This window comes from Anastrepha ludens, chromosome 4, assembly GCF_028408465.1.
Source record: "Anastrepha ludens isolate Willacy chromosome 4, idAnaLude1.1, whole genome shotgun sequence".
In the NCBI taxonomy this organism is placed as follows: Eukaryota; Metazoa; Arthropoda; class Insecta; order Diptera; family Tephritidae; genus Anastrepha; species Anastrepha ludens.
Window position 1 is genome coordinate 29,808,531 of NC_071500.1, and position 13,032 is coordinate 29,821,562.

The window sequence follows — 13,032 nt, forward strand, 5'->3', positions numbered from 1 at the left end:
TCTCCCCCTTTTTTCACTGCAGCGCCTTTTACTGGGATTTAGGATCTTTGACTGACTTCCAATTTGAAATTTTTGGCTACACTTTCTCCCCCTTTTTTCACTGCAGCGACTTCTACTTGGATTTAGGCTCTTGCTGATAAATCCAGATTTTATCAAAGGTAACAATGTGGATGGAAATTTCGTCCAAACTACTATAAAAAGTCTACAAAACTCCAATTGCCGCTGCTTGTCGAGCGGTGTGAGTAAAATCTCTCCATTTCATTTTTTTTATTCTGCAGTTATCCCGCTGCAATTTAATTTTTTCTTCAGTCAGTAGTCATTTTCTACATTTTCTACATTTTGGACATTTTCTTCTATTACTTCCATGACTGGGCAGCCAGCCCGAGCGAGAGTCGTCTTCACTGGTCTCTGTTGAAATAACCGATGCATTTTTTTTTGTCAATAGTACAATGGCTTACAATGTCCTATATGAAGATGCAGCATCCTAAAAAGTCGATAAAATTTCTTCAAAATTGTGCCCCAAATTGCGAGAATTTTCAGCGCTTGTTAACACGTTGTTGTTGGTTGTCCTATTCATAGCCAACAATTCGCAGAAGGAGAGGTATTTATACTAACAATTAAACGCTTAATTAGTATTATCTGTAACGCGATGATCAGACATTGTTAAGTACCTTAAGTCACGAACATATCGATTTATATGCGTACAGTTTTACGACTTACTGGTTGAACCGTGACGTATTATACATATACATTACTTGTCGTAAACGATGTTAATAAATTATGCCACAACAAGTTTAACGACCAGTCCTTTCACCGTTCTGCCGCAGATTGAAATTGACAATGACCATTTCACTGGGCGACGAACATTGTTTTTTTTATGCGATTCGTAACTTTTTGGTATACTTTAAATGCACGACATTGTTTTTACATGCAGAAAATACGCAACACCGTCAGAGGGAAAATAAATTATAAAAAACAACGAAATTCTTTAGCGCTTCAAACTTGCACTTATCCTAAAATTAAAAAAACCACAAATCTGGATATTAAACACTTTTCTAGAAACTCCAAAAATCATGACATCGTGAAGAAAAGTTTGTGGAATTTCGTGTCGCGCTTGAAATATGGTCTATACTACAAGTTTTACGGCGACCGCACGTAGCCGAATGGGTTGGTGCGTGACTACCATTCAGAGTACATAGGTTCGAATCTCTGTGAAACGCGAAAATGAAGAAAAAGTTTTATCTAATAGCGGTCGCCTATCGACAGGCAATGGCAAACCTCCCAGTGTATTTCTGCCATGAAAAAGCTCCTCATAAAAATATCTGCCGGTCGGAGTCGGCTTGAAACTGTAGATCCCTCCATTTGTGGAACAAGACGTACGACACAAATAGGAGGAGGAGCTCGCCTAAACACCCAAAAAGGGGTGTTCGCGCCAAAATAAAAACAAAAATTTGAATTTTCATTCGAAATGGTCACCATTTGCTTTTACACAAACCTTCAAACGATTAGGCCATTCAGCTATTGCAGCACGCACGGTTTCCATTGGATATTGGCGTCACTGCTCGGAAATTGTTTGAGACTCTTCCAACATCTGTGAGGTCTTCAACTGGCCATGCCCTCCAATTCTGACCACAAACTGTAGTCCGATGGATTTAGATCTGCACTTCCAGACGACCAATCTTCTGCGGCTATGAACCCAAGAATATTGTTTTGTAGCCACTGATGGCTGGTTCTTGCCTTATGGGCTGGAGCTGAATTTTACCTAAAGATACTATACAACGCTCTCTGTTGAAGAGAGTTCTGCTCAACTGCTTCACCACGCCTTCTAAAACATCGTCCTGGTACACTTATGTCCCGGTCTTAGCCCCTTTTGCTGCAGAAATGAAGAGATGTAACGCCTTTATAAGACACTCCCACACCATTACCGAGGCTGGATGGTGACCACGCTGAACCCTTGGAACAACATTTTTTGTGTTTTTAGAGTTTTAAAAACTTCTTAAACAATGAAATTTTTCTCATCTGTGAAAAGAAGCTGCTTACATCTGTCGAGTCTAATTTGCTTCAAGCGCGTTGTCAAAAGATGACCAGTTATGCGACGGAATGCTTTCATGTGGAGATCATCTCTAATTAGTCTTGACATGGATCTGATCGATACATTCATTTCTCTGGACAAAATTTTCTGCTTTCTAAGGGGGCTTCTGCGAATTCTTTCTCGAACGGCTTTTATGGCTGCACTGTTTCGAGCCTCGCGAGGACGACCACTTCTTTTTCTGTCTGTCACTTCAAACGTTTGGGAAAAACGATTGATCGTGCGGTAAATAAATTTTCGAAATATTAAGTTAAGAATAATCATGTAATACATTCACCGCAATGCGATTTTCCTTAGCTCCCTCCTCCAATTTCACTCGTCAAATTATTAGTATTTTTTTTTTTTCTATCTCTATCAATTAGAGTTGTTTACTCAGCCGTTTTTATTATCCTATAAAGCTTTATTTATTTTAAATATTTTCAAACATTAGCTACGAAATTCTAGTTATTTTTTTGTATATACTCTTTTTATGATATACTTATACACACATATATACTTACATGTACTTACATTATGTACACACTACTGCAGGAGAAATGCCTGCTGAAAGCTTTAGAAAGAAATACGTGCTGATATCTGTGCAAAAGCTGTATCGCATTTTAAGTCTCGCAGGCACATAACCAACAGTAAATAACTAGAATCCATAAAGCATACAATAACAATGAGAACAACAACCCTATCGCTGATTGCACACACCTCCGAATGGCCCACCTGCTGCGCTGGTGTATTTATGTGCTTACTTACGTTCATAACGATGACTTTAATTGGTTGTGGACGGCAGCGAGTACATTCCGTCGTACCAAGCAAAATGATTGCTTTTAATTAAAATATATTTGCAATTTACTTTATACACTCACTAAGCAACAGATTCTCCCACAAAGCCTTTAGATCCATCCTTTAGATATTCTGGCCCAAAAATGTTGTTTTCACAATAAACCTGAAATTTGAACTAAAACTGTGGAAATAATTTCCAAGTTGTATGGAAAAAGAATTAACGAAATGAAGGAGTCTATAGAAATGAAACAGTTGTGATTCTTCAAGTTTTCTAATCACGTCTGGAAGGCCAATAAAAATTAAATGTCGACAAAAATTATTTAATTTTGAAGCTTTCCACTATTGATGTTTTTCGATACTGCTATCTACAACAAAGTTACAACTCCGCTGAAAGCCTACCGGTGTTTTTTTTAAGATCTTGCATACTTATATAAACATGCTGATAAGCTTATTCAGAATGGGGGCCAGGAATGATGATGAGAGTTGTAGTAGTAAGTACTTTTGGAGCTTCGAGCTCGTTTGGTATTTTTGTTTTCAAATTTATAGCTGCAAAACATGTGTCCAAAAAACAAAAAAGCGGATGCAATTTTGAGGGTGAACGTGAGTTTAGTCTATTCGTTCGAGAGAGCAGACCCTCTTTTCATAAACGTGCTTTCTTCCCCCTCTACTTATTTTCTCCTCTATTTATAACAATATATCAGGTTTTCCATTTCTTTTTCATAATAATTTCTTACCAAAGGACCATGAGGTCGAATTGCAAACCTCATAAAGTACCTAATAAATTCTTACAAGTTCTTACTTGAGTACGAGAATGAGGTTCCACCCCAATTATATTTAAGCTTTGATTTTTTATCCACAGCTTCACCAATTCACTCGTCTTTAGAAGACATTGAAGACTCTGCTTTCTCATTTGGCCTGTAGTGACATTCTGTGAATGATCTCTGTGGTCGAAGCGTGGTGTTCTCTCCTCACAGTTGTGTGATCGCCCTGCGATCAAAGAGCATTTCCTTGACCTCAGATTCTGTTAATTATCTTGCGATAATATCGGCTTGCAATGACACTGATGATACGTTCGTATGCAAGCTAAATCGTAACCAAAGTACAAAGTCTGAACAAAGTTCGTAAATCACTAGCTGGCAGCACTTTAGACAACAGGCAAAAGACTGGCAGTGGCAACACCAATAGTAGAACGCACTGATACAAAGCTACACAATTGTCTTCTGATTACACCCGAACATCACCTCTACATTGAATCCTTTATAATACTCATTGAAGAGCATAGAAGTATCAGGCTCGCAAGTATTTCTGTTTTTTTTTTTATGGGTGAGGTAGGGTTAAATGCCTTCGCACTTTCAGCAACCGTCGTCTACTGCATAGTGCGGTGTGGCACTAAAACAATCCCTTCTCGTCTTCTGGGGAGACTTCCTTGCCGGAACTACTTTCTGCATTACTTCGGGAAGGCCCAGTTCTATTCATCCCCGTCTGGGTCCACCATGCTTGTAGCCAGCTTCATGCTATAGGATCGTCTCCTTCCTCTGTCTGTGAAGCTTCGCTTTTTTCCTTTTTTAGTAATATGCCTTTGCGGCAAGCTATTCATTTACCCTGTCAGAAAGCAAAAGAGATTAACGAAACCACTGCAAGAATGAGTCTTGTCGAGGCCCTATGCTACCGAGTGGAGTGAACAAGGACCAAAATATATATGTATATGCCTTAAACGAATCTTTTAACCGCTTTCTGGTTATGCTCGTGTTCAAGCATCTTGCCGATCACGTTGGTGGGCGCGATGTCGCCAACCAGCTCCCTCAGAACATTTCTTTCCACGAGCCATCTGTCGCAATTAAGCGATACTAACGATATACTAACATGTCTTCTCATAATTCTTTAAGAAATTTTGAACGACGGCTTGCCGCATTCTTCTTTGTCACTATTCGAAGTCTACTTCTTTTTCCAGAGGATCAAACTGTTGTTTTTGCCATTTTCGTTAATTTTTTTCTTTACTTCACACAAACGACATTTTATGTGCCTGTGCCTTATGATGCAAAAATAACAATATTCCATGCATTTATATTACAAAAGTGGCCTGCCCACTAAATCTTAAGTGTGTTTGACCGTAAATACAATTTTCCATTTGTTCGGATTTTTAGATCCGCGAGAAAGTCAATTACAGTCGAATTTCCGCTCCTCGAATATAAAGTCTCTGCGATGTTGGATTGCAATTTTAAATTACAATTTAACGATAATTCATAAAAGCATAATTGAACTCTCTGCTATATATTGGCTAGCACAGTTTGGCTTTGACTTTTGTTCTATTGTATTGTAATATCCTGCAGCATTTGTCGCACAATTAAATCATTGTTGAATTTCAAGCAGAAAGCGGTTGGGATAGTAGGGCTGAGCTGTCATGATTAAATTGAAAGTTCGGTGATTGCGTTACAAGATGAATTTTCGTACACGTTTCTTGCTGAATTCAAGATGTATGTTTGTATGTATGAACGTATATGTATTCCTGTGGCATATTATATCTTATTCAATATTTAGGGGTAGCGGATTTAAAATTGAAATAAAACAACGAAAATTCAAATTGATTGGACAATCTTTATTACTATTGTGTAGAACCATTAATGACATTTATCTTTTTAAAGTTAGCCGCAACTGTGCCATAATTCGGCCATCCGTAAACACCAATGTTGAATGATTCGCGACTCGCTGGAGGACTTCGGTCGTCATCTCGTGATTAACTATAGTAATGTTGGCTTCCAATGCCTCAATCGAGCTGGTTTATCCACAAAGTATGTATTTGGACTTAACATACCCCCACAAATAAAAGTCCAAAGGTGTGATATCACACAATCTTGGAGACCAATCAACTGGTGCGAGACAAGAGGTAAATTGCTCCCCGAAACGATGACGCAGTAAATCACGGGCTGTATGGCAAGTAAGACTCCCCACCGTCTTGTTGGAATCAATTATTGTGAAGATCATTCAATTTCCGGTGTCAAGAAGTCGTTTATCATGGAGCGATAGCGTTCGTCATTCACTGTTACATTGGCACCAGCCACGTCTTTGGAGATTTATGAGCCGATGATTCCTCCAGCGCGTAGGCCGGTGGTTCTTAAAGGATGTAATGGCTGTTCTTGAATGGCTTCGGGTTGTTCTTCAGTCCTCCTACGGTAATTTTGCTTACTGAGGTAGCCATTAAGCCAAATATCGGCCTCAGTGCGCGAAAAATATTTTTCACAGAGTGTCATTTTTGAATTCTACTCTCTTTTTTAGGCAAGATTTACTTTTCGGTGATGGGTATCCTTACCGGACATTGTCCGTTAGGTGCCCATGCGGTGAGACTTGGGATTGCCTCAAGTCCGTTCTGCAGTAGTTGTCTTGAGGACGAGGTGGAATCATCTCAAGACCTTCTTCTCAACTGCCCTGCTCTCGTCTGGCAATGATTTCAACATCTGGGCTCTCATTTTTTCGCTACGCCTGCTGATATAGCTAGTTTAAATATCACACATCTGGTGAAGTTCATCAGCAACTTGTTGCGGCTAATTACGTGCGTAAATCAGCCGCCGTCGGCGTCGTCCTAAGTGCATGGCCATCATCCTCTAATCCCAAGACTCCTTCTTCCTTCCCTTCTCCTTTCTTCTTTCCCCTGTATAGCATCACAACGGTCGAATTTAAATATTTGCCCAAGTGGATTAATCACTCAGGAGTGGTCAATGAAGGCAATCAACAATTTAGTTACATAAGCGCTACAGCATTATTTAGCCATTGATTCATTCTACTTGCATATTTAGATTTGTTACTTCTACATTTTTATACAATAAATATTTACATTCTAATTAAATATAAATTTCTTTACTGTTGTTCTATTACAGGAACAGGTCAAACTTGACGCCACCAAACAGGTGATCATTCCAGATGATTTCGAGGATCTCAGTCCAATGCCACAAACGGCCGCCCCACCAGTCCGGCGACGTGGCGGCATCTCAGCCGAGCCCGTAACCGAGGAAGACGCCACAAGCTATGTGAAGAAAGTTGTCCCAAAGGATTACAAAACAATGGCTGCATTGTCCAAGGCTATTGCCAAAAACGTCCTATTTTCGCATTTGGATGAAAATGAGCGTTCGGACATTTTCGATGCTATGTTTCCAGTGAACCATTTAATGGGAGAGAACATTATACAACAGGGCGACGAAGGTGATAATTTCTACGTTATTGACCATGGCGAGGTTGAGGTGAGACCAAAACTGTCTTTTGGAGAAGATTTATAAGTATAGGTATGTAACGGTATGTGTGGTTATGTTGTAGGTATTTGTGAATGCTGAATTGGTGACAACAATTGGCGAGGGTGGCAGTTTCGGTGAGCTGGCGCTCATCTATGGAACACCTCGTGCAGCTACTGTACGAGCCAAAACCGAGGTCAAACTATGGGGCATTGATCGCGATTCTTATCGACGAATTTTGATGGGCTCTACTATACGCAAAAGGAAAATGTACGAAGAATTTTTGTCGCGTGTGTCAATTTTGGGTAAGCTATCAAAGAAATAGTACATTATAGGATTAGCATTTCGTAGTTGTAAACCTCTTAATAGTTTTAATTGTGTGTGTGCTTCTGTTCTACAAACAAAAAGATCTAAAAATTCTTTATTTTACCACTTTGCAGAGAGTCTTGACAAATGGGAACGTCTCACTGTGGCCGATGCATTGGAACCAGTGTCTTTCGAGGATGGCGAAACAATTGTCAAACAGGGTGAACCGGGTGATGATTTTTATATTATTTTAGATGGTACCGCCGTTGTGCTCCAACGACGAGCTGAGGTAAAAGACTAACTTTTATAAAAGTAATTATTTCGACTCATACCATTTCTGTATGTCGCAATTAATAGCAAGGAGATGAGCCCGCAGAGGTTGGACGTTTAGGGCCAAGTGACTATTTCGGCGAGATTGCTTTGTTGTTAGACCGCCCAAGAGCAGCCACTGTAGTAGCAAGAGGACCATTGAAGTGTGTTAAACTGGATAGAGCGAGGTAATTGCGTTTACAATACAATATAATTTTGCATCAATTTGAAATGCAAGCACAATGCTCCTGCGGGTGTTTTGTTTTAGTTGCATAAGAACAATCAATATCGATAAATTTGGTTTGAAAGCCGCGTATGGCAAACACTGTTTAGATTTCTGTTCAGTAAGGTTTGGCAAGTCATCATTAAATCGTTTAACGCCAAAACAACGCGTCCAAAATTTAATTAAAAAAAATAGATATCCATAGAGCACTGGCGGCATCATAGGTCCTTATTTCTTTCGAAATGAGAAAGAAGCTGACTTTACGGTGAATGGCAACCGCTATCACGCCATACTGAATGAATTTTTGCCGCCATTGACGCCATACGTCCAAATTTACAGGAAAAAGTAGTCAAGAATTGGACTAATTGAATGGAAGATATAACTCGTAGTCACATGTCATGAAATTATCTACCTGATTATAATAAAAAAAATTCATTCCAACAATATATCTATTCATTTGAAGTTCTCAAACTCCTAAAAAAGCACCCGATAGTTGTTGAGAATTTTTATTGAAATATTTATTTATTAAATGTGCCTCCATTTGTTTGGCGCGATAACCGCTGCAGCAATTTCGGGCGATTTAAGAGTTAGTTAATATAGTTTGGGGAAAAAGAAATTTATTATTTTTGCGGTCGATCTTTAGCACCATATTCAAAAAAAAAAAAAAAAAAAAAAAATTCATTGTCGGCAACATCGGCCTCTGCTTTAAGATCTGGAAAAATAGATTGCGTAGCATTCTGACATTAGACTATATACTATTAGAAACGCGCATCTAGCGAGTGTTGCCTAAATGTTTGCTTAAATATTTTTACGTTAAGGGATAACGGTAAGCAGAAGGGCAAAGATATATAGCGTTTTTCAATAGGTGCGCTTCAACTTTTTTCCGATAGGGAAGGCGCACGACGCAATATTTTTTATTTTTCGCTTGTCATTTGTAAACTTCATTAGCATACATTTCATCATGGAACGCTACACACTTGAGCAACGATTGCAAATCGTGCAAATTTTTTATGAAAATAATCGTGCAAATTTTTTATGAAAATTTATAAATTTTCCAAAAAATCATCTTCAGTGATGAAGCTCACTTTTGGCTCAATGGCTTTGTCAACAAGCAAAATATGCGTTACTGGGCAGAAAGCAATCCACACGTGATTCATGAGGCATCGTTGCATCCCGAAAAAATCACTGTTTGGTGCGGTTTACATGCCGGCGGCGTAATTGGCCCATATTTTTTCGTTGACGAGAACGATCGCCACGTTACTGTGAATGGAAATCGATACCGCGACATGATAAACGATTATTTTTGGCCGCAATTGAATGGTATGGACTTAGACGACATGTGGTTTCAAGACGGGGCCACAAGCCACACAGCACACGCTACAATTGATTTGTTGAAGAGTAAGTTCGATGAGCGCATTATTTCCAGAAATGGACCGGTCGAATGGCCACCGCGCTCGTGTGATTTGACGCCTCTAGACTATTTTCTTTGGGGTTATGTGAAGTCATTGGTCTACAGTAACAAGCCGGCAACGATTTGTGAGCTCAGAGCCAATATTGAACGCGAAATTGCTGGAATTTCGGCCGATTTATGCAAAAGAGTGGTCGAAAATTGGGTTCAACGATTGGACTTCGTGAAACGTGCACGAGGTGATCATGCAAATAAAATCGAATTTCATACTTAAATGTATATGTTCAAACTTGATAATAAAAAAAAAGTTAGTTAAAAAAGTCAAACCGTTTGTGTTTTATTAAAAAAAAAAGTTGAAGCGCTCTTACTGAAAAACGCTTTATAACAACCTCCAAATTGATATATAGGGTGGGCCATGTAAAATTTGCTTTTTGAATCGGCTATAAAAAAAAACTAATCAAACTTTTTTTTATTTTGAAGATTGAGCATTGTCATTTATGAATGAAAAATAATATCGTTCAAATGACTGCCACGACTGGCTTTACAGTAGGCCATTCGATCAACCAAATTTTTAAGCATATTTTCGATAGTTTGGGCTCCAATTTCATGAATGGCAACTTCGATTTCGTGTTTTAAAGCATCAATCGTCTCTGGACGATAGCATTTGCCCTTAACGGCTCCCCACAAAAAATAATCCAATGGGCTTAAATCACAGCTCCGAGGCGGCCAAATGATATCGGAATTTCGGCTGATTATTTGGTTTTCAAAAACGGTATCCAAAACTTTGGCAGTGTGACAAGTTGCACCGTCCTGTTGAATCCAAATGTCGTCCATGTCATCCTCTTCGATTTTTGGAAACAACTCGTTGAGCATGTCACGGTATCGCTCGCCATTTACTGCTCGTATCGCCGCGGTATTGCTCGCCATGAGCTCCTCGCTCATTTTCGAAAAAAAATGGCCCGATGATGCCGCCAGACCAAAAACCGCACCAAACCGTGACTCGTTGTAGATGCATTTGCTTCTCTACAGTAACGTGTGGATTTTCTGAGCCCCAAAGCCGACAATTTAGCTTATTGACGTAGCCACCGATGTGAAAATCAGAAAAGAAGAAGTAGACTCACAACTTTGGAAATAGGTTTTCAATATTTCCCAATTTTGTTCGAGCGTATAGCGTCCCATTTCGTAAATGTCAAACCTTTAAGTAAATTATGAACATATTTGACATGTCATTTGTGTTACCATTTTCAAAAAAATAGGTGGTTCAAAAAGCAAACGCTATATGACCCACCCTGTATTATATTATATTTGAAATTATTGAGACGAAATTTTTAATTAACAAGATTTATAATTTTTGATGTTTTAAGACTATTTATCCCGAAATTCAAATAGCAGTAAGCAGTCAGCAGTCACTTTAGTGATTAAAAAAATAAAAATAAATAAATAATTGGCGCGTGCACGTCTGTTAGGTGTTTGGCCGAGCTCCTCCTTCTATTTATGACGTGTGTTTTGATGTTGTTCCACAAATGGACGGAACTACAGTTTGAAGACGACTCCGAACGGCAAATGATTTTTATGTGGAACCTTTTCATGGCAGAAAACACTTGGACGTTTGCCATTGTCTGCTGAAGGGCGACCGCTAATACATAGAAAAAACTGTTTCTATGTTTTATTTGAAGCTCATATACCGATATTTCAACTACGCAATGGTAGTCACGCACCAACCCATTCGGCTACGGCGACTGATTAGTTGTCCTAATAATGACTAGAGACTGCTGTCTGAATTTCGATTTTAATAATTTGATGCTTATTTACTGCTGTCTAGGTTTTCATATTTTTATTGATTTAATATTTAATTTAATATCCATTTTCTCAGATTTGAACGCGTCTTGGGACCCTGCGCCGACATTTTGAAGCGTAACATTACGCAGTACAACAGTTTCGTTTCATTATCTGTTTAAAGGAGCAATTTTCATAATTAATAGAGCGAAACCGTACGAATGCAATGACATTTAGTTTGGAGTAATAATGAATAGAGAAGACATTTAATGCAGAAGGAAGATTAGATCAACGGAAGTTTAAAATAAAATAAATGATTAAAAACTAAACTTTAATTAAATTAAAGACAAAAAAACTATAAAATGCAAAAGAATTAGAAGTAAAGAAGAAGAGAAATAAACTTTTTAAAATAATCAAAACAAAAACTGAGAAAATGCAGAGATGAAAAGATGGGCTGTTGTAAGAAATTTCCGACTTGTACAATTTGGGAAAAAGCCAAACAAAATTTAGTATCGAAAAAAAATCTTTATGCAACCTATATTGGATGATTTCATATTATTAGAGAAACAACAACAACAATTACACTTTGCACTCTAAGCTGCGAGCATTTAACAGTATGTGCACAAAAAAAAAACAAAAAACTTATAACAACAGGGTGCATCATTTGCATGAATTTTGATGATGCACTGTTTCGAATTAGAGTGTTTTAGTGTAACATCCACATCCACGTTGCGGTGAACATGATAAGACCAGATCGACAAAATCTTATAAATACGATGCTACTGTACATTTCTCAACATTTTCTGTATTTTATTGATTATTCCTTAAAGAAATTCAATATGTATGTTAAATCGATTTGCTTTCAATTAAACTGAAATTTTCATAGATTTTTAAGAGTTTATTTAAAATTTTGAACTAACACATATGTATTTCGAACATTTGAATGGTGGCAGTCAGCACAGTTATTATTGATAATTGTAATTCTTATTGACTTATCTATCTAGATGTGTGACTAACATTTGCTGTTAATAGTACATGTCTCATTATTCGATAACAGATGGGTTTTGTGACTTTCAATGCGCAAAATATATACATTTTATGTAATAAAAAATATTTTGTTTTTAAAACTTGTACTATACAATTAGATTTTGCGGTAATAAAACAGAAAATTAATTTGCTTTGCCGCCCTTTTTTAATTAAAGAATCTAAAAAAATTCAAGAAAAACCACAGAGCCTATTAAATTGTTAAACTTTTATGTGAGTGTAAAGGTTGCTACTTCAGTTTTGAGATAGATAAGTATAAATAAATAATTGTAATCGAAAATGACGTTATTGGTTTTTAAAAATATTGCCCATGAAAATTAATATATTACATTTTTGCATGCGTTGGAATCAATTTTCGAAGCACTTGACATGAGTCGAACGAATCTTCTTGACGGCCAGATTTTCATACATATGAAATGTGTGTTAAATGCATGTCGGTGGAAGTTGTGCTCAAGCATGTATCAATCTCAGGGTGCATGCCACATCCTTTTAATATACATAAATTCAGACACAGCACCGATTTTTTCTATCACAACAAACAATTTTTGACAACTTTTACGATATTCCTCCTGACTGCGTTCAGTATACTAGTCATTCACGATGAGTCGAGGTGTGTTGATCGACACTCTGTTGTTTGCTTAATCTATGTTGAAAGACATAGCAAATCATGGCAATATAATATTCACGGTTTAATTGCATTTTGTGACCAAGGCGAATGTTTCAGGTACCTGTAAACAACTACAATAGCACTCGTATGACAAAACGTGTCGATGAATATGACTACCGTTAAAAATTCAAATTTTACACTGGCAATGAAAGATTTTAAATGAGACGCCTTCGATTCGTCACTTCTCTGCTCGAAGTGGGCTCTGCTCACTTGACG

The 13,032-nt window shown here is 37.8% G+C and overlaps 1 protein-coding gene across 2 annotated transcripts in view; it reads left to right on the top strand.

The window, feature by feature from the left end:
- The window catches only part of LOC128861410 (cAMP-dependent protein kinase type I regulatory subunit), a 93,260-nt gene extending 81,268 nt beyond the window's left edge, over positions 1–11,992 (top strand). For both annotated transcript variants that reach the window (XM_054099539.1, XM_054099540.1), the window contains exons 2-6: positions 6,736–7,095; positions 7,169–7,388; positions 7,524–7,678; positions 7,747–7,886; positions 11,203–11,992. In XM_054099539.1, the coding sequence (XP_053955514.1) occupies positions 6,736–7,095; positions 7,169–7,388; positions 7,524–7,678; positions 7,747–7,886; positions 11,203–11,287 (960 nt within the window). In that variant the 3' untranslated portion in view covers positions 11,288–11,992. The remainder of the gene's footprint in view (positions 1–6,735; positions 7,096–7,168; positions 7,389–7,523; positions 7,679–7,746; positions 7,887–11,202) is intronic.
- The last annotated feature ends 1,040 nt before the right edge of the window (positions 11,993–13,032 follow it).